The sequence below is a fragment of the Ylistrum balloti genome, unplaced genomic scaffold, assembly GCF_031769215.1.
Source record: "Ylistrum balloti isolate Yb309-2 unplaced genomic scaffold, AGI_CSIRO_Ybal_v1 Utg369884, whole genome shotgun sequence".
NCBI classification, from domain to species: domain Eukaryota; kingdom Metazoa; phylum Mollusca; class Bivalvia; order Pectinida; family Pectinidae; genus Ylistrum; species Ylistrum balloti.
In genome coordinates this window covers 306,795-326,849 of record NW_026782020.1, presented here as the reverse complement: position 1 = coordinate 326,849, position 20,055 = coordinate 306,795, and the positions used below count along the sequence as shown (strand labels likewise).

At 35.3% G+C, this 20,055-nt stretch overlaps 1 protein-coding gene across 1 annotated transcript; it reads left to right on the top strand.

Annotated features, from left to right (window-relative positions):
* Positions 1-74: 74 nt before the first annotated feature.
* LOC132546333 (ferrochelatase, mitochondrial-like) lies at positions 75-18,786 on the top strand. Its single transcript, XM_060210047.1, has 11 exons — positions 75-101; positions 3,581-3,680; positions 4,383-4,502; positions 4,652-4,800; positions 5,489-5,561; positions 7,171-7,339; positions 8,043-8,141; positions 10,630-10,737; positions 12,087-12,251; positions 13,051-13,107; positions 16,777-18,786. The coding sequence occupies exons 1-11, from the start codon at positions 80-82 to the stop codon at positions 16,957-16,959; spliced, it is 1,245 nt and encodes a 414-aa protein (XP_060066030.1). The 5' UTR covers positions 75-79; the 3' UTR covers positions 16,960-18,786.
* The last annotated feature ends 1,269 nt before the right edge of the window (positions 18,787-20,055 follow it).

Here is a 20,055-nt window from a genome sequence, read left to right as displayed (position 1 = left end):
TGTCAATATTGACAGGTGGCGCTGCGTCCGTTCGGAACGTCTCTATTTGTTAATTCCGAAAAGAAAAATGGCGAAACACATGTTGAGGAAACTGTCTACCGGTATGTTGTTGAATGCTGTTATATTTACTGAGTGTCACACTCCTTAAATTCTAAAGATGTTTCAGCACGAAACTGTTGTGCATTTACCTACTATTTTGAAATGTAATTTAGAAGGGAATGATAAAACTTGTGTTCATATGTCACTCCAACATTGAATTGGTTGCGTAACTTTTGACCTGACTGTGGCAGACGGTGTTTTTTATTTACAAATATACCTCCTGGTATTCATTGCAACTTTATGACGTTATGGACCTGATAATATTTCAGATCGCTTTCATATGAATCGTTGGAGATGCAGTGCTCATTTTGTGACTTGATAGTGGGCTGTTTCTAATTTAGGCATATCGACGCGTGTCAAACTCCTAATCGTGTGTTGACACCTGTGGGAGATTTTTATTGGAGCTCACTCAAGTGTAAAACCGACTGAGATGTTCGTAAACCCGGATTAAAAAAATCACCAATAGTCACTTAAGATATTTGATGTTAACATGTTAGAATAAACTCACAACATACCTGTGTATCATTGAACTCTGAAGGTTAAAATATGGAGTTTCAGATATGGGCAAGAATTAGCTAATGTAACCCTAAGTGTGACATTGCAAGAAAAAATAAGAATATTCATAAGCCTACAAATTTTGTTTGAAGTATAACCTAAAATGGTGTCTTTCTATGTGTAACAAAAACAATCATTTAGAAACTTACTTCAGTTAAGAACAAATAGAATTAATGAATTCAGAGCATGTAACATAGACACCATTCCCAAACGGAGATTGATGGTTCTTTGACCTGTATAAAGTTTAGTATTAGGTTTGTTTATCTCAAAACATTGTCCATTATCTCAACTTAAGAAATTGCATTTTTCAAATTTATCATGTATTTCTGAAATTCTATGAAAACAGGTTTCCTCTTATTGTTCTGTCAATGTTCCATGCAATTATTAAGAGATAAATATAATCAGAATTATGTTCGTAGTAAACAAGAAGTCATTTTTTCATTGTGTTACTGTCGTATAAAGAAAATTCTATCGACATTTTTGCAACCTTCTCATTTCAGTAATCAAGTAGTTACACATATGTTTCATGTAACATGGACACAAAAAATATGAATCATAAAGCATGCCAGAAATGCTATTAAAACATTTAAAAACCCCCCCAATACACTATCTGTATGTAAATTATAATTATTCTCCCACATATCTCAAATATAATTTTGTTTAAGTAGTCGCATGTAACATTGACACCAAAAACGTGCAACTATTTATTTTCGGATCAAGGATACGGACGGAAATCGTTCCCACCAAAAAAATGCTATCGTGAGGTCAAACCTGTTTCAAGTACCAGATCTACTGTTTTTTGGTTGAAAAAATGCAAAGCAAAATCACACAACATTATCAAAGATCATATCTTACTCTGAATGTGTGCATAACACTTTGTTACATGATCAAAATTACCAGATTCTGTGGTTTCCTCGAGTTCCTCTACACCAGTAGAGACCATTTTGGAAAACTGCATAGTCACATGTTAACGTTACTGGGAGTGATTCAAAATGTCGCAAAAAACATTATCGTTACGCGATCTGTTACAGAAATACAACTGTTCCAAAGAGAGGGGGTATTTTAGGGTAGTTTGGACACGAAAATTAATTATATTTTATTACCTGATATATTTTCCGAACTCCAGTTGATTGATGAAAATTATGACAACCATATCTTACCTTGTAAATTTGCAAATGCCGTGTCGATGATGCGTTTCCAAACAAATGTACTGAGGGAAACGTGCATGTAACGTACATTGGTCTATTTTCAATCCTATTTTTTGCAGCGTTAATCAAATCCTGTACAAAACAAGCGTTTTCATCGATAGACCGATCATTTTGCAGTTGATTAACAACTTTTACAGCACCACAATTCTTCAGGCATTTAATAAATATGACTCAGAGTTTCACTACTGCAGAAATGTCACACTTTTTGCCTATAATTTATCCACTGGCGGTGTACAACTTGTGCTGCTTTCTTGTTATTTAATCAATTAGATCAATTTGTATTTTCATATGACGATAAAAATAAACCAACTTTAATATCTAAACAATGTTTATTCTCCATACTTGCATGATTTTGTTTGTTTTTTATTGGATAAACTACTTTGGCACTAAAATTTCATTAGTGAATTCTTGCCCATATGTAAAGATATATCGATGTACCTGACCCTGACAGATATATGACTCATTACAATTGTCATGTCTTAGTTCAAATTATGAATTCTAAACAAATTTGTGCAGATTTCAGCACTTTCTGAATAATAATACATACTTCCTAAAGATAAACAACATGGCACTATGAGAGACTATACCAGATGTAGTATATACATACCTGTACCTGTAGTACAACTGTCACTACAACTGAGGAACTAGTTCACAAACACATTATATAGGTCCCGGGTTCGAATCCAAGTGGAGACATTGAAATGAGTAATGACATCTGTAACATTGGCGCCCATGTAGGCACTAGGGAATTATACTTAGCATTGTCCAACATGACATCACTGTAACCCCTAGAAATTCAAGGACGTGGTTTTGCCTGGAAGGGGAGCATGTAACCCAGGTAAATACTAGGTGCGATGTACCATTTGGCTAGAGAGAACTTCTTTGTAGTTTGATCAGTTTAGCATCAGACTAGTAAACCCAGACTTCCTGGGTTTGAATCCTAGCGAATGCATTGAAATAAATAATGACTTTTGTTACACATACATATATAAAAAGAAAAATACTTTGATGTTTGATAGTGCTGATGTATTGTTTGTGAGCTGCTGTAGATTGTAGTAAATCTGAGAAAGAACAGGGAAAATCCCATTCTCTTTGGCTGTGACATACAGTATTTGATCCCATGTCTGCCACTTGACCATCTGTGACATACAGTATTTGATCCCATGACTGCCACTTGACCATCTGCGACATACAGTATTTGATCCCATGTCTGCCACTTGACCATCTGCGACATACAGTATTTGATCCCATGTCTGCCACTTGACCATCTGCGACATACAGTATTTGATCCCATGTCTGCCACTTGACCATCTGCGACATACAGTATTTGATCCCATGTCTGCCACTTGACCAGCTGTGACATACAGTATTTGACCCCATGTCTGCCACTTGACCATCTGTGACATACAGTATTTGATCCCATGTCTGCCACTTGACCATCTGTGACATACAGTATTTGATCCCATGTCTGCCACTTGACCATCTGCGACATACAGTATTTGATCCCATGTATGCCACTTGACCATCCATGGTTAGATGTGTAGTTACCAATCATTGTAAATGTCAATAAATTATGGTGTGTGATTTATAAAAAACAAACAAAAAACGTACAGACTAACCCTAATGTAACTGGCATGATAGGCAATAATCCATCAGATCATATGTACTAACTCTGATTTAGCATGACATCAATGGTGACAACTCATTTTTTTCCACAGAACTACTTTACTCAAGTCACAGTCGTATGACTGCATCTCGGATTTTACCAGCTGTCATAAACAACAACAACACATCATGTCGTCATGCCAGCTCATCTCAGTAAGTAAATGATGTAAATCTCCTCTCCCCCCCCCCCACTCACACCTCCTTTTCCCAACACCAAAAAGATAAAAATTAAAAAAAAAAGATTGGAACCAAAACTGACTATTAAACTTCAATATACAAAAATATAACAATTTCATTTCATCTCTTAAAATTTTCAATTATAGAAGTAACATTTACTGGTACTGTGTGTTTAAAGATATACGGAATTTTCTCCCGATTCTTTCCCTGTTTTGGAAAAGTTATACATTTAAAACTAGTGTAAACATGTACACTGGTCCTCTTTCAGCAAGAAAAATCATAAACTGAGGATGTTGTATCACCTATATACAAATTGTGAGCCTCTCTGTATTATTTAGTCAGGGGCTACATTTGTTCATTGTCCATTTTTTTTTACTTGGGAATTGTTTTGTAATCAGAACAGTGTCCAATATCTTTGTCATGTGTGCTGCTTTGTTGAGGAAGTGCAACTGTGTATTCTTTTTAGGACCATTGAGTGATGATACAGGTACATGTATATAGGGCTGAAACAAAATGATTTTAGCTCTTTTGTTTGAAGGGACACGTCTATACAAAAATGTTTTTCAACTCTTCATATTTAAACAAAAAATGTCACTTGAAATTGCTTAATGTCAAAGTTAAACTAAATGTTCAGGAATTTGATTGACAATGATTTGCTTAAACTCTTTCATTTCACAGAAAGCCAAAAACAGGAATACTTATGCTAAATATGGGTGGACCAGAGAAGCTAGCAGATGTGGAGGGCTTTCTTACTAATTTATTCCTGGACCGGGACTTGATGACCTTGCCAGCACAGAAGTATGTAGAGCACAAATGGTAGACAAACAGACAAGAACCTTATGTCACCGTCATATAATTCTCTCAGTCTATATCTGAGGGTTTCACTTGCTTGGTATTTGAAGTATTCCCAACATTTCTGAGCTATTTTGTTTTTTCTATTTGTTTAGCGTACTGGCTCCACGGATAGCTAAGCGACGCACCCCCAAGATTCAAGAGCAGTATAAAGAGATAGGAGGGGGTTCTCCAATCAAACGCTGGACAGAGACACAAGGCAAGGGCATGGTGGAAATCCTGGACCGTATCTGTCCTGAATCTGGTAAGTTGATTGTGAATGTTCTAAACCAGGTTTCTTATCCTGTCTGTCTATATCTGGTTATTGTGTTATTATGATGGGAGGATAGAGTCTCACATACAGCTGAACTGTCAGTGTTTTAGTTTGGAATTCAAATGTTTTAAAGTATTAATCTTGGCGACCTAAGACTAGTATGCTCAGAAACAAATTCTGTGATTTTTGGGACTCAATGACTTGAGTCCTGGGCTCATATGTTTCCTGTGAAACTCACTCATATTTTGAGAACCTGCTCTATGTCTTTATACAGACTCATCAGCATTTTAGGAGTGGTTTTTCTGGGCTCACCAATGTTCATTATGATCACGGTCATTTGACTCTAAAACATCATAGTTGTTTAGAACAGTTTGCGGAATTATTGTTGTTGTTAAGAACAAAAGATGCATTCTGTATAAGGATCTTATAAATTATATGAAATAAAGTATTTTGATATATTTGCTTTTAGAGAAGTATCAAATTTAAGTTCTTTAATTTTCATATTACATTGACACAATATGTAGGACGATATTTATAGTAATGGTTCATTGTTACATATAGAAGTAAGTACTTACCTTTATTACTTATACAGATGCAATTTTTTTACATTCAGATTTTCCCTTTTTAGAAATGAATTGAATCAGTTTGGTCTTGTGATGTTTTTATTTTTAAATTTCAGCTCCACACAAATTTTACGTTGGTTTCCGTTATGTAAATCCTCTGACAGAAGATGCCATTGATCAGATGGAGAGGTACTTGACATTTTATAATTAAAAAGAAAATCATTCCAGTTTACCTTAAAATATCTGTAACACATTACACATATAAGATATGGAAGAGAAATTCATATTACCAGATTTGACTGTTTCACACTGAACAGATGAACAAGTGTTTTTGAGAACAGCCAACTTGTGTGAAAGGCTGATTTAGTCTTACAAACACCTGTTAACTATGGCCCCTTGTTTGGGTTTTTTATGTAGTAAAGTAACAAACCTCTATGTACATATAAGGGACCACACTGATGTGACACTTGAAGCCTACTATCATCAGATGACGGGCAATTATAATTGACCCGTGTTCGAGATATGTCTGTTAAATGTTGGTATCGTTGAAGGACTTTATTAATCTTCCTCAGATTTCATGTTAAGGTTCGCCTTTATCAAAAGTTGTGACCATTTGATTTTGGGATTGATCAGAAAAATAAAATGGCTTACGGATGGCCATCTTGGATTTACATGAAAGTTTGTTATTGCTATTGAGCTTTCTCAGATTTCATATGTAGGTTCCTTTTTGTCCCTAATTGTGTCCGGTTGAAAAAAAAAAAAGCAAGAGAATATTATCTATTTCTTGGGAGGAATCTTTAAATTCCATAGGACTGAGAGCAAAGATAGGGGAAAGGAAGGTAAGAATCCAGTTTTTATTGAACAAATAAACATTGAATGGTAGTGGGCATCAAAAGTTCTGTTGGATCTTTTGTTTGACAAGTTTGACTCCTGTATTTAACCAAAAAATATCTTTGTCTCTCTTGATTTCCAAAAAACTTCCATCTGTGGTTTCCGTTATCATTTCATGTTATGGTAATTTCTTAGAAAGTATTTAATGGATCTTTCTCAATTTTATTCATAGGTTTCCCTTTTTAACAAATGTTTGATCCCTCGACAATACCTATTTTGAATTAAGTAATTTAATGTAAGAAACACATTGTATATACCACATAGAGATATAAACATTGTATATACCACATAGAGGTATAAACATTGTATATACCACTAAACAATGTATATACCACATAGAGATATAAACATTGTATATACCACTAAACATTGTATATACCACATAGAGGTATAAACATTGTATATACCACATAGAGATATAAACATTGTATATACCACATAGAGATATAAACATTGTATATACCACATAGAGATATAAACATTGTATATACCACTAAACATTGTATATACCACATAGAGATATAAACATTGTATATACCACATAGAGATATAAACATTGTATATACCACTAAACATTGTATATACCACATAGAGATATAAACATTGTATATACCACATAGAGATATAAACATTGTATATACCACTAAACATTGTATATACCACATAGAGATATAAACATTGTATATACCACATAGAGATATAAACATTGTATATACCACTAAACATTGTATATACCACATAGAGATATAAACATTGTATATACCACATAGAGATATAAACATTGTATATACCAAATTGAGATATAAACATTGTATATACCAAATAAATGTATTGGTGTAATATGAGCTGAATGATCATCAAGCTTATCAAAATTTATGAAATTTGTTGAAATAATTTTATTGTACAGTGATGGTATAGAGCGAGGGGTTGTCTTCACACAATACCCACAATACAGCTGTTCTACAACAGGAAGTAGTATCAATGCTTTCTACAGACACTATGCCTCTAGAGGAGTTCCTAGTAATATCAGATGGAGTGCCATAGACAGATGGCCTACACATCCAGGATTAGTACAGGTAAGTAATATTTTCAAAGAGGTTCCGAGTAGCACCATATACAGAGTATGATAGACAAAACCTAAGAATAGTGTATGTAATGTATATGATAAACTGTCCCAAACCATTCTGTTAGCATCATAGAGGAACATCCACTCCCAAGACTGTAAAGGAAGAATAATAACTCTTGAGGGACTCCAAATATAGCACATTATATAGCATTGAGAGGTTGCTAACTGGCTTGAGATTAGGGCGGGTAAGTAATGACACCAGAGGAGTTCTTGATAGCCTTACTAAGATTATCATAGAAAGACTACTATAAAGGATTATGTTCATGTCTGTCAGAGGCACAGTATTTCAGGAACCAGCAATGATGTACTACATGTTATGGTCTAGAGCATTATTATTCGAAAAATTTCATCCAACCGTCTGTATGAAACGCTTGGCAGCTGAAACAACCATGTCCATATCTCTTTGCATGCTTCTCTCAAACAAGCAATCTGTGCACAATTTATTTTAATAATTGATCTCAAACAGAGAAAATATGTGTCTTAAAATCTGGAGTTGAAAACCTACAAGTATGAGTATACATTGGACATTGTTGTGTTTCAGGGGTCAAAGGTCGCGGCATTGGCAGTGGGAGCTGAAATGTCTTCAAAATATTTATTTGTTAATTTTTTTTACTTTTCCAGTAAAACCACTTAATAATTGTGTGTATTTCCAGGCCTTTGCTGAAAATATACAAAAACAGCTAGATAGATTTCCAAAGGAGGACAAAGACAAAGTGGTCATCTTGTTTTCTGCTCACTCCTTACCACTGATGGTAAGTCTTACAGGACAGACATACTATCCTGTCCACTCCTTATCACTGGCGGTAAGTCTTACAGGACAGACATACTATCCTGTCCACTCCTTATCACTGGCGGTAAGTCTTACAGGACAGACATACTATCCTGTCCACTCCTTATCACTGGCGGTAAGTCTTACGGGACAGGCATACTATCCTGTCCACTCCTTACCACTGACGGTAAGTCTTACGGGACAGACATACTATCCTGTCCACTCCTTACCACTGACGGTAAGTCTTACGAGACAGACATACTATCCTGTCCACTCCTTACCACTGACGGTAAGTCTTATGGACAGGCATACTATCCTGTCCACTCCTTACCACTGGCGGTAAGTCTTACGGGACAGACATACTATCCTGTCCACTCCTTACCACTGACGGTAAGTCTTACAGGACAGACATAATATCCTGTCCACTCCTTACCACTGACGGTAAGTCTTATGGGACAGGCATACTATCCTGTCCACTCCTTACCACTGACGGTAAGTCTTACGGGACAGACATACTATCCTGTCCACTCCTTATCACTGACGGTAAGTCTTACGGGACAGACATACTATCCTGTCCACTCCTTACCACTGACGGTAAGTCTTACGGGACAGACATACTATCCTGTCCACTCCTTACCACTGATGGTAAGTCTTACGGGACAGACATACTATCCTGTCCACTCCTTACCACTGGCGGTAAGTCTTACTGGACAGACATACTATCCTGTCCTCTCCTTACCACTGGCTGTAAGTCTTACGGGACAGACATACTATCCTGTCCACTCCTTACCACTGGCGGTAAGTCTTACGGGACAGGCATACTATCCTGTCCACTCCTTACCACTGAAGGTAAGTCTTACGGGACAGACATACTATCCTGTCCACTCCTTACCACTGATGGTAAGTCTTACAGGACAGACATACTATCCTGTCCACTCCTTACCACTGGCGATGAGTCTTACGGGACAGACATACTATCCTGTCCACTCCTTACCACTGGCGATGAGTCTTACAGGACAGACATACTATCCTGTCCATTCCTTACCACTGACGGTAAGTCTTACAGGACAGACATACTATCCTGTCCACTCCTTACCACTGGCGATGAGTCTTACGGGACAGACATACTATCCTGTCCACTCCTTACCACTGGCGATGAGTCTTACAGGACAGACATACTATCCTGTCCACTCCTTACCACTGACGGTAAGTCTTACAGGACAGACATACTATCCTGTCCACTCCTTACCACTGGCGATGAGTCTTACAGGACAGACATGCTATCCTGTCCACTCCTTACCACTGATGGTAAGTCTTACAGGACATACTATCCTGTCCACTCCCTACCACTGGCGGTAAGTCTTACAGGACAGACATACTATCCTGTCCACTCCTTACCACTGACGGTAAGTCTTACGGGACAGACATACTATCCTGTCCACTCCTTACCACTGGCGATGAGTCTTACGGGACAGACATACTATCCTGTCCACTCCTTACCACTGGTAGTGAGTCTTACCGCACAGACATACTATCCTGTCCACCCCTTATCAGTGACGGTAAGTCTTATGGGGCAGACATACTATCCTGTCCACTCCTTACCACTGATGGTAAGGCTTACGGGACAGACATACTATCCTGTCCACTCCTTACCACTACTGGTGAGTCTTACGGGACAGACATACTATCCTGTACACTCCTTACCACTGCTGGTGAGTCTTACGGGACAGACATACTATCCTGTCCACTCCTTACCACTGGTGGTGAGTCTTACGGGACAGACATACTATCCTGTCCACTCCTTACCAGTGACTGTAAGTTTTACAGGACAGACATACTATCCTGTCCACTCCTTATCACTGGCGGTAAGTCTTACAGGACAGAAATACTATCCTGTCCACTCCTTACCAGTGATGGTAAGTCTTACAGGACAGATATACTATCCTGTCCACTCCTTACCAGTGACTGTAAGTCTTACAGGACAGACATACTATCCTGTCCACTCCTTATCACTGGCGGTAAGTCTTACAGGACAGACATACTATCCTGTCCACTCCTTACCAGCGATGGTAAGTCATGTTGATCATTCTCTGCCAACTTTGCTTTGAAGGTTAACTAAAATTGATCAGATTTAGTTCTGAATTCTTGTGCTGAAACTACCTATAGCTCTCTACCATCTATTTGGGGGAAGTTGTGGATTGCATGATTTTTGCCCAGTCTGATTAATGCTTTCTACCCTTTCCTTTTGAGTGAAGTGAAAGAGTGTCCGATCCATGCCAATTTTCAACTTCTTTTGAAAGTAGAGGTCAGACATTGCATTTAGTAATAACATGTGATATTTAACTTTATTTTTAAATTTGTGACAATATCGGTCCTTCTTCACAGTTTACTGAACTTAAGATTTTTCTTTTTTTCAATGTTTGATGTGATTTAGTCTAAACGTTTATTTTACAATTGAATAACTTGTTTAGGTAGTGAACAGAGGGGATCCTTACCCAGCTGAGGTTGCTGCCACAGTCAGTCGTGTGATGGAGGCCCTCGGGTACTGTAATCCTTACAGACTAGTCTGGCAGTCTAAAGTAAGTATTAACTACCTCCTTATAATTATCTTCCTTCTACCACTGCCTTTTATTCCAGTGTGATATTGCTTCCCTTTATAGATTACCTCCCCTGTATAATACAATTCTTCTCCGTATAGATTACCTCCCCTGTATAATACAATTCTTCCCTTTATAGATTACCTCCCCTGTATAATACATTTCTTCTCCATATAGATTACCTCCCCAGTATAATACAATTCTTCCCCTTATAGATTACCTCCCCTGTATAATACAATTCTTCTCCGTATAGATTACCTCCCCTGTATAATACAATTCTTCCCTTTATAGATTACCTCCCCAGTATAATACAATTCTTCCCATTAAAGATTACCTCCCCTGTATAATACAATTCTTCCCTTTATAGATTACCTCCCCTGTATAATACAATTCTTCCCCTTATAGATTACCTCCCCAGTATAATACAATTCTTCCCCTTATAGATTACCTCCCCTGTATAATACAATTCTTCCCCTTATAGATTACCTCCCCTGTATAATACAATTCTTCCCTTTATAGATTACCTCCCCAGTATAATACAATTCTTCCCCTTATAGATTACCTCCCCAGTATAATACAATTCTTCCCTTTATAGATTACCTCCCCAGTATAATACAATTATTCCCTTTATAGATTACCTCCCCAGTATAATACAATTCTTCCCATTAAAGATTACCTCCCCTGTATAATACAATTCTTCCCTTTATAGATTACCTCCCCTGTATAATACAATTCTTCCCCTTATAGTTTACCTCCCCTGTATAATACATTTCTTCCCTTTACAGTTTACCTCCCCTGTATAATTCAGTATTCTCCCCCTGTAGAGATTATCTCCCCTCATAATGTATAAATGATCTTCCTGGGATGAATCACCCCCCACCCCCACCCCCACCCCCACCTTTCACATACATTATATTGTACATGCATACAGCTACCATTGTCATCATTAGTTGTTGACAGTGAAAAGTTTTACTATATATAACAAATCTTTGGTTTTTGAACAGATCTTTATGAATTTTCTCAAGAAATGGACCGGCTTTTAATCTCTTTTGTAGCACTAAAGCTGATTTATAGCATGCATGCAGCATTCTTATGTACTGCTGCCTTGGTATACTTCTGTACATATCAATTGGGTGTTTATATTGTATAACAGAATTACAGTAACAGAGTTCAGGGTAAGAAATAAGTTACATTCTGTATTTGTTTCTGAAATTTGTTCGGAAATCTTAATAATACAGGTTAAAATGATCCTGACACTTTGACATTTCTGAATCATGTCATTCAAATAAATTGTACCTATAAATGATTTCTGAGGACTGTGTTATTGACAGGTGGGTCCATTACAATGGTTAAGTCCCCAGACAGATGTTGCCATAGAAGGTCTGGCTCAGCGGGGTCAGAAAAACATACTACTCGTCCCCATCGCTTTTACCAGTGACCACATAGAGACGCTGTTTGAACTAGATCTGGAGTATGGCACAGAACTTAGTGCTAAGGTATGTCTACTGTGATAAATAACCTATTAGTGCTAATATTTCTTGTTTGGAGCATAACGTTGCCCACAGTTAAACAAGGTTTATGAAACTTGGTGAACACATTAATCATACTAAGACAATGTGCTTTGTACCCAATTCATTACCTCTGACCCTTCTTTTACATTGTTATTGTCCTTAGTTCAAATATCTTGTCAGAGAATAACTTTGCTTGCATTTTAACTAGGATAATGGTATTTGGTGTAGACATATAAAGACAATATGCAAGGCACCAGTGTTAGGGCCTACAACCCCTTAATTACAGAATTATTGTCCATTTTTAAAATTTTGTGTCCAATAACTTTTTTTAGGGAGTTATCATCAGTTTCACTGATACTCTTGTTTATTTACCAGGTATCTGATGTAACTTTGTTTCACCACTTTGTGAAAGATAGTTTATACATGTAAAGGAAAATAGTAATGAGTTTGTATCAAATGCCATGCAGTAACTCAATGTTAAATTACTATATTTGTCTATGTATTAGGTAAAGCAATATGCAAACAAGTGTGTAAATTATTTGTCTAAACATTGAAAATTCAAATTCTCCTTCAGAATATGTACGGTTAGGTACATTTTCTTCTATTATTTAATTACAAACATCATATAACCTAAAATCTTTAAAGATGAGAAATTGCAGATACATTTGATATATTACAGAAATCAAAAGCTTGTGTCTTGAGAAAGGTTAACAATACAGGCCATCTATGCCTGTTGATTAATTAGAGATACCATTAAATCATTGTCTTGTGTTTGTGTTGACAGCATGGTATCACCATCAAGAGAGCTGACGCCATGAATGGTAGTCCTACCTTTATACAGGTAATGTTAATGCTCAGAGCCTGTATTCCTGAAACCATTCTCATGCTCAAGCATAGATTTTGTGCTCAAGCAGACTGTTTTATAATTCAACTAAATCATATTAAATAATACAAATGTCAAATATAAACATTGAATAGAACTTTGTCTTGAAGTCCTTTCAATTTTTTTGTACCTTTGGCAAAATCAGCCTTATTTATTGATTTTTAACTTAAAACAAGACAAGGATTGAGCACAAAATTCATGCTTGAGCATGAGAACGATTACATGAATACGGGTGGTGGACCGAGATATTTTAGGTTAATAGACATCTAAGATTCAACCAGTTTTTTCATTTGTATTTCACTGGTTTGGGTTGGAGCGTTTTTTGCCTCATTTTGGGGAAAAAATGGTGTTTTCGGATTTAAGGTGTTGGAGTTTCATCGCAAATTCGAAATTTTGCTTTAAATTTGAAATAATTTTAATTGGGAATGGGGCCATGATCAACCCCAAAAAACTTTCTCTCAAAACAAAATTTAAAAAATTTGGAATTGATGGAGGGAAATTGTGTAAGTGATAATTGTTCTTTTAGTCTTATTCAAATTTTGTACCCTAACACAAATGTTAAGTTAATCTGTCAGACAAATTTTGTACCCTAACACAAATGTTAAGTTAATCTGTCAGACAAATTTTGTACCCTAACACAAATGTTAAGTTAATCTGTCAGACAAATTTTGTACCCTAACACAAATGTTAAGTTAATCTGTCAGACAAATTTTGTACCCTAACACAAATGTTAAGTTAATCTGTCAGACAGACAAATTTTGTACCCTAACACAAATGTTAAGTTAATCTGTCAGACAAATTTTGTACCCTAACTCAAATGTTAAGTTAATCTGTCAGACAAATTTTGTACCCTAACACAAATGTTAAGTTAATCTGTCAGACAAATTTTGTACCCTAACACAAATGTTAAGTTAATCTGTCAGACAGACAAATTTTGTACCCTAACACAAATGTTAAGTTAATCTGTCAGACAAATTTTGTACCCTAACACAAATGTTAAGTTAATCTGTCAGACAAATTTTGTACCCTAACACAAATGTTAAGTTAATCTGTCAGACAAATTTTGTACCCTAACACAAATGTTAAGTTAATCTGTCAGACAGACAAATTTTGTACCCTAACACAAATGTTAAGTTAATCTGTCAGACAGACAAATTTTGTACCCTAACACAAATGTTAAGTTAATCTGTCAGACAGACAAATTTTGTACACTAACACAAATGTTAAGTTAGTCTGTCAGACAAATTTTGTACCCTAACACAAATGTTAAGTTAATCTGTCAGACACAAATTTTGTACCCTAACACAAATGTTAAGTTAATCTGTCAGACAAATTTTGTACCCTAACACAAATGTTAAGTTAATCTGTCAGACAGACAAATTTTGTACCCTAACACAAATGTTAAGTTAATCTGTCAGACAAATTTTGTACCCTAACACAAATGTTAAGTTAATCTGTCAGACAAATTTTGTACCCTAACACAAATGTTAAGTTAATCTGTCAGACAAATTTTGTACCCTAACACAAATGTTAAGTTAATCTGTCAGACAAATTTTGTACCCTAACACAAATGTTAAGTTAATCTGTCAGACAAATTTTGTACCCTAACACAAATGTTAAGTTAATCTGTCAGACAGACAAATTTTGTACCCTAACACAAATGTTAAGTTAATCTGTCAGACAGACAAATTTTGTACCCTAACACAAATGTTAAGTTAATCTGTCAGACAGACAAATTTTGTACCCTAACACAAATGTTAAGTTAATCTGTCAGACAAATTTTGTACCCTAACACAAATGTTAAGTTAATCTGTCAGACAAATTTTGTACCCTAACACAAATGTTAAGTTAATCTGTCAGACAAATTTTGTACCCTAACACAAATGTTAAGTTAATCTGTCAGACAGACAAATTTTGTACCCTAACACAAATGTTAAGTTAATCTGTCAGACAAATTTTGTACCCTAACACAAATGTTAAGTTAATCTGTCAGACAAATTTTGTACCCTAACACAAATGTTAAGTTAATCAGACAGACAAATTTTGTACCCTAACTCAAATGTTAAGTTAATCTGTCAGACAGACAAATTTTGTACCCTAACACAAATGTTAAGTTAATCTGTCAGACAAATTTTGTACCCTAACACAAATGTTAAGTTAATCCGTCAGACAGACAAATTTTGTACCCTAACACAAATGTTAAGTTAATCTGTCAGACAAATTTTGTACCCTAACACAAATGTAAAGTTAATCTGTCAGACAAATTTTGTACCCTAACACAAATGTAAAGTTAATCTGTCAGACAGACAAATTTTGTACCCTAACACAAATGTTAAGTTAATCTGTCAGACAAATTTTGTACCCTAACACAAATGTTAAGTTAATCTGTCAGACAGACAAATTTTGTACCCTAACACAAATGTTAAGTTAATCTGTCAGACAGACAAATTTTGTACCCTAACACAAATGTTAAGTTAATCTGTCAGACAGACAAATTTTGTACCCTAACACAAATGTTAAGTTAATCCGTCAGACAGACAAATTTTGTACCCTAACACAAATGTTAAGTTAATCTGTCAGACAAATTTTGTACCCTAACACAAATGTAAAGTTAATCTGTCAGACAAATTTTGTACCCTAACACAAATGTTAAGTTAATCTGTCAGACAGACAAATTTTGTACCCTAACACAAATGTTAAGTTAATCTGTCAGACAAATTTTGTACCCTAACACAAATGTTAAGTTAATCTGTCAGACAAATTTTGTACCCTAACACAAATGTTAAGTTAATCTGTCAGACAAATTTTGTACCCTAACACAAATGTTAAGTTAATCTGTCAGACAAATTTTGTACCCTAACACAAATGTTAAGTTAATCCGTCAGACAGACAAATTTTGTACCCTAACACAAATGTTAAGTTAATCTGTCAGACAAATTTTGTACCCTAACACAAATGTTAAGTTAATCTGTCAGACAGACAAATTTTGTACCCTAACACAAATGTTAAGTTAATCTGTCAGACAGACAAATTTTGTACCCTAACACAAATGTTAAGTTAATCTGTCAGACAGACAAATTTTGTACCCTAACACAAATGTTAAGTTAATCCGTCAGACAGACAAATTTTGTACCCTAACACAAAAGTTAAGTTAATCTGTCAGATAGACAAATTTTGTACCCTAACACAAATGTTAAGTTAATCTGTCAGACAAATTTTGTACCCTAACACAAATGTTAAGTTAATCTATCAGACAGACAAATTTTGTACCCTAACACAAATGTTAAGTTAATCTATCAGACAGACAAATTTTGTACCCTAACACAAATGTTAAGTTGATCTGTCAGACAGACAAATTTTGTACCCAAACACAAATGTTAATTTAATTGGACAAATTTGAACTGGAAAGTTTTATTTATAATTTAGGTCTATAATTGGGGGCAGAAATGATGAGTGTTCCTCCTGAATGAGAAGGCTAAACTATGAAGTTGTTGATAACACTTTTTTTATGAAATATATTAAACAGGTAAAAGAAATGCAAATGTGTAATTTAAACACTGATGGTAGGATGGTGAACTAAATATAAAAGATGGTTGTATTGTACATGTTCCTGCTAACTAATTACAGGCACTGGCTGACCTAGTGAAGAACCATCTTGCCTCAAACCAGTCCTGCAGCAAGCAGCTGCCACTTCGCTGTCCGATGTGTACTAATGCCACTTGTGGAAAGGCTAAGGAGTTTTTTGTTAAACAACAACAACTTCTGGACATGGGTGTGAGCAGCACAGAAACAGTGCATGTGACTGCCTGACTTGTCTGATAGGTTCTGTGTGATTGTGAATGTATGTTTGAAGTTCTACAGATCTCTTACACTTATCTGTTCCTCAGGAGTGAAAATGTTGTCAGATATTTAACAAGTTTCAATGTGATACTCATTATCGGAGAGAGTTTAAAATTTATTTTGTGCAGCGAAGAAAGTGAACATGAGAAGCGTATGATTGTAAGCTCCAGTCAAGCTTTTCTTGTAGTACGTTAAACGGTTATCACATACATACCAGTATGGTATACTGTTAACTTCTACTCCTATTACAGTCAAACTTTGATGTTTCGCAGTTCAAGGAACTACCAAATAACCTTTAGCTTTCGGTCTGTGAAAAACTTTGATAATCGAAAAGTTCGATTTATAAAACTTTGATAATCGAAAAGTTCGATTTATAAAACTTTGATAATCGAAAAGTTCGATTTATAAAACTTTGATAATCGGAAAGTTCGATTTATAAAACTTTGATAATCGAAAAGTTGGATTTATAAAACTTTGATAATCGAAAAGTTCGATTTATAAAACTTTGATATTCGAAAAGTTAGATTTATAAAACTTTGATTCATAAAGGGGTAAATTAGAAGTAAAACAAACAATTTTGATATATTAAGAAATTTGAATGATCAAAGTTCGATTCATAGAAGTTTGACTGTATTGAGTGTCCTTGTAAGCATGGTGTATATATCACCAACTTGAGCTGATTTGATTCCTTATTCAGAAGTAATGAGGAACATTGATATTTATGTTAAGATGGCATTTTTCTTATTTTCTTTTTTGTTTGTCATACTGTTTTCAAGTTTATCATGTCATTATTTTGCTGTGTTGATGGTATTATGATTAAGCAGGACTGTAGAAGGTCAGAGGTCAGATACAGCATTGTAACAGGAAAGCTTACAGATCAGTCTGTAGCATGTTACCCTGATCAGAGCATCATAAATGTAAGGAAAATGTTTTCATTTGTAACATGTAAACATTTTATTTTCCGAAATTTGATACATAATTTAAAAAAAAAATTATTTTTCTTTTTAAAATACTTTCAAAACAAGCAGTTAACTCATATTAATCCCTCTCAATTATCCATATTACAACAATTTGAATGACAACCAATGAAAAATAGTACAATCCAGGGTCAGGTCAAGAACATATTTTGAGTGTTTTCCCATGGAAATTATGCCGAGAAGTTAAGGCATCTTTCTGTCTTTATCACTAGCCCTCAACCTCTGGGGTTTAGGTTCCATACCTTCACGGGGCTTGCCAGGTAGGCCCACAGTCAGTGCTCTAGGAACACTGGCTTTCCTTCACCATCTAAACCTTAAAAGACCCTGGTTGCTTATACCATATAAAGAAACAATAAGGGAGATAATTCAACAAAATCTAGAAATACAAAAGATATTGTGGTGTGAAAACAGAGGGTCAGTGTACCAGGTACATAACGGAGTATATGGCCTCTCAACCAGCCGATGGAACACACTGATTATCACACTTAAGAAGAACAGGTTCAGGTATGTATCGGTACTCGGCAGGAGTTTGGTTTTTTTTCCAGTTGTTTGTAGTGCAGTAGGATGAAAGTCGGAAAAGATTAAAATTAGATTGATCATCATTATGTTGGAGTAGTGATGTAGTGTTAAGGACAGAGCATCACAGTCTTGTAGGAGGTGTTCTGGTAACAGTTTTGTAGTCACGTGATATTACATTTACTTAGTGGTGCTGGAGTAGAGACAAAATCATCCTCAATTATTATACGGATCATAATAGTGCTATAACGCATTACTTTATTGATTAAAATCTAACATGTTTTAAATAAATTATTTACAATTCTATTTTGTATCTGTCGTTTATAGACATAGTGAAAATTTCTTGAGAAACGATTTTCATAAATCCACAATTTTATATCTAGGCTTTACAGGTCATTTGTATGGTGAAAGTCACGGACTGTAGTGACAAAATCATTCTGATTTGTGATGTACGAAAATATATTCTGTGACAGTCTCGCTCTGAATCGGGATGAGGGGGAGGGAGAAACAATGACTCTTGCACATCTGTGGTAGAGCAGGTTTAAAGTCTTTCCACATTGAATGAAACATAAATATCACGACTTACACTCGTTTTCAGATTAATTACTAAAGGTCTGCGTTTTGTTAAATCAATACATTTGAACTAACCAGGATAACATTAGAAAAAATACAACTGTACAACTTGATTAAATGTTACAGAACATTATTTACTACCTCAGTGTGTATATAAAAGTAGATCGAGAAAGACGAATCCCGAATTACATTAAATCTTATTTACTGCGGCAAATCAGGATAACTTGACGTTAACATTGCTTTCTCTACTATATTAATTTGATTGTTACGGTCTTTGCTCTTTCACTGTAGTTTTGTTCATTACACAATATACAAATTTTTCGAGTTTTAATTCACCTACTTGCATGTATAATGGTTTAGCACAACAGACAGTCTTAGAGGCTGAATTCAAGTTTACAGAGTTCAGGAAAAAAATCTCTCGTGTACACTGTACATGACAGTCAGTAACTTGTACATAACTCTTCACTGGTCATTTGTCTTTTGAAGTAATAATGAGTAGTTTCTGAGTCGTCCAACAAATCTTCAAGATAGAAATTTACGATTTTCCTATCCTATCCATACCAAACTAGATCTGTAGGAAAGGCTATTGATCTGTATGTAGTAAGATGTATTCAATGGATGATGTTTGATATTTTTCAGTAGAATAAAATCACTCAATTTTATGAAAACAAAACAAAAAATATACTGGCGTGCCAACAGTCTTAATTCAAACTCAAATGTGATGACACTTTAGAAAGCATGACTCTGAGACAGATTTACACAGAGCCCTTCTAAAATGTACAAGATAACACCTGGGCTCGTACTCATGAAACCGTTCTCATGCTCAAGCATGAATTTTGTGCTTAAGCCTTCTGTCTTATTTAAGTTAAAAATTGATAAATGAGGTTGATTTTGCCAAAGATTAAAAACAAATTTGAAAGGACTTCAAGTCAAAGTTATATTCAATGTTTATATCTAACATTTGTATTATTTTATATGATTTAGTTGAATTATAAAAGTC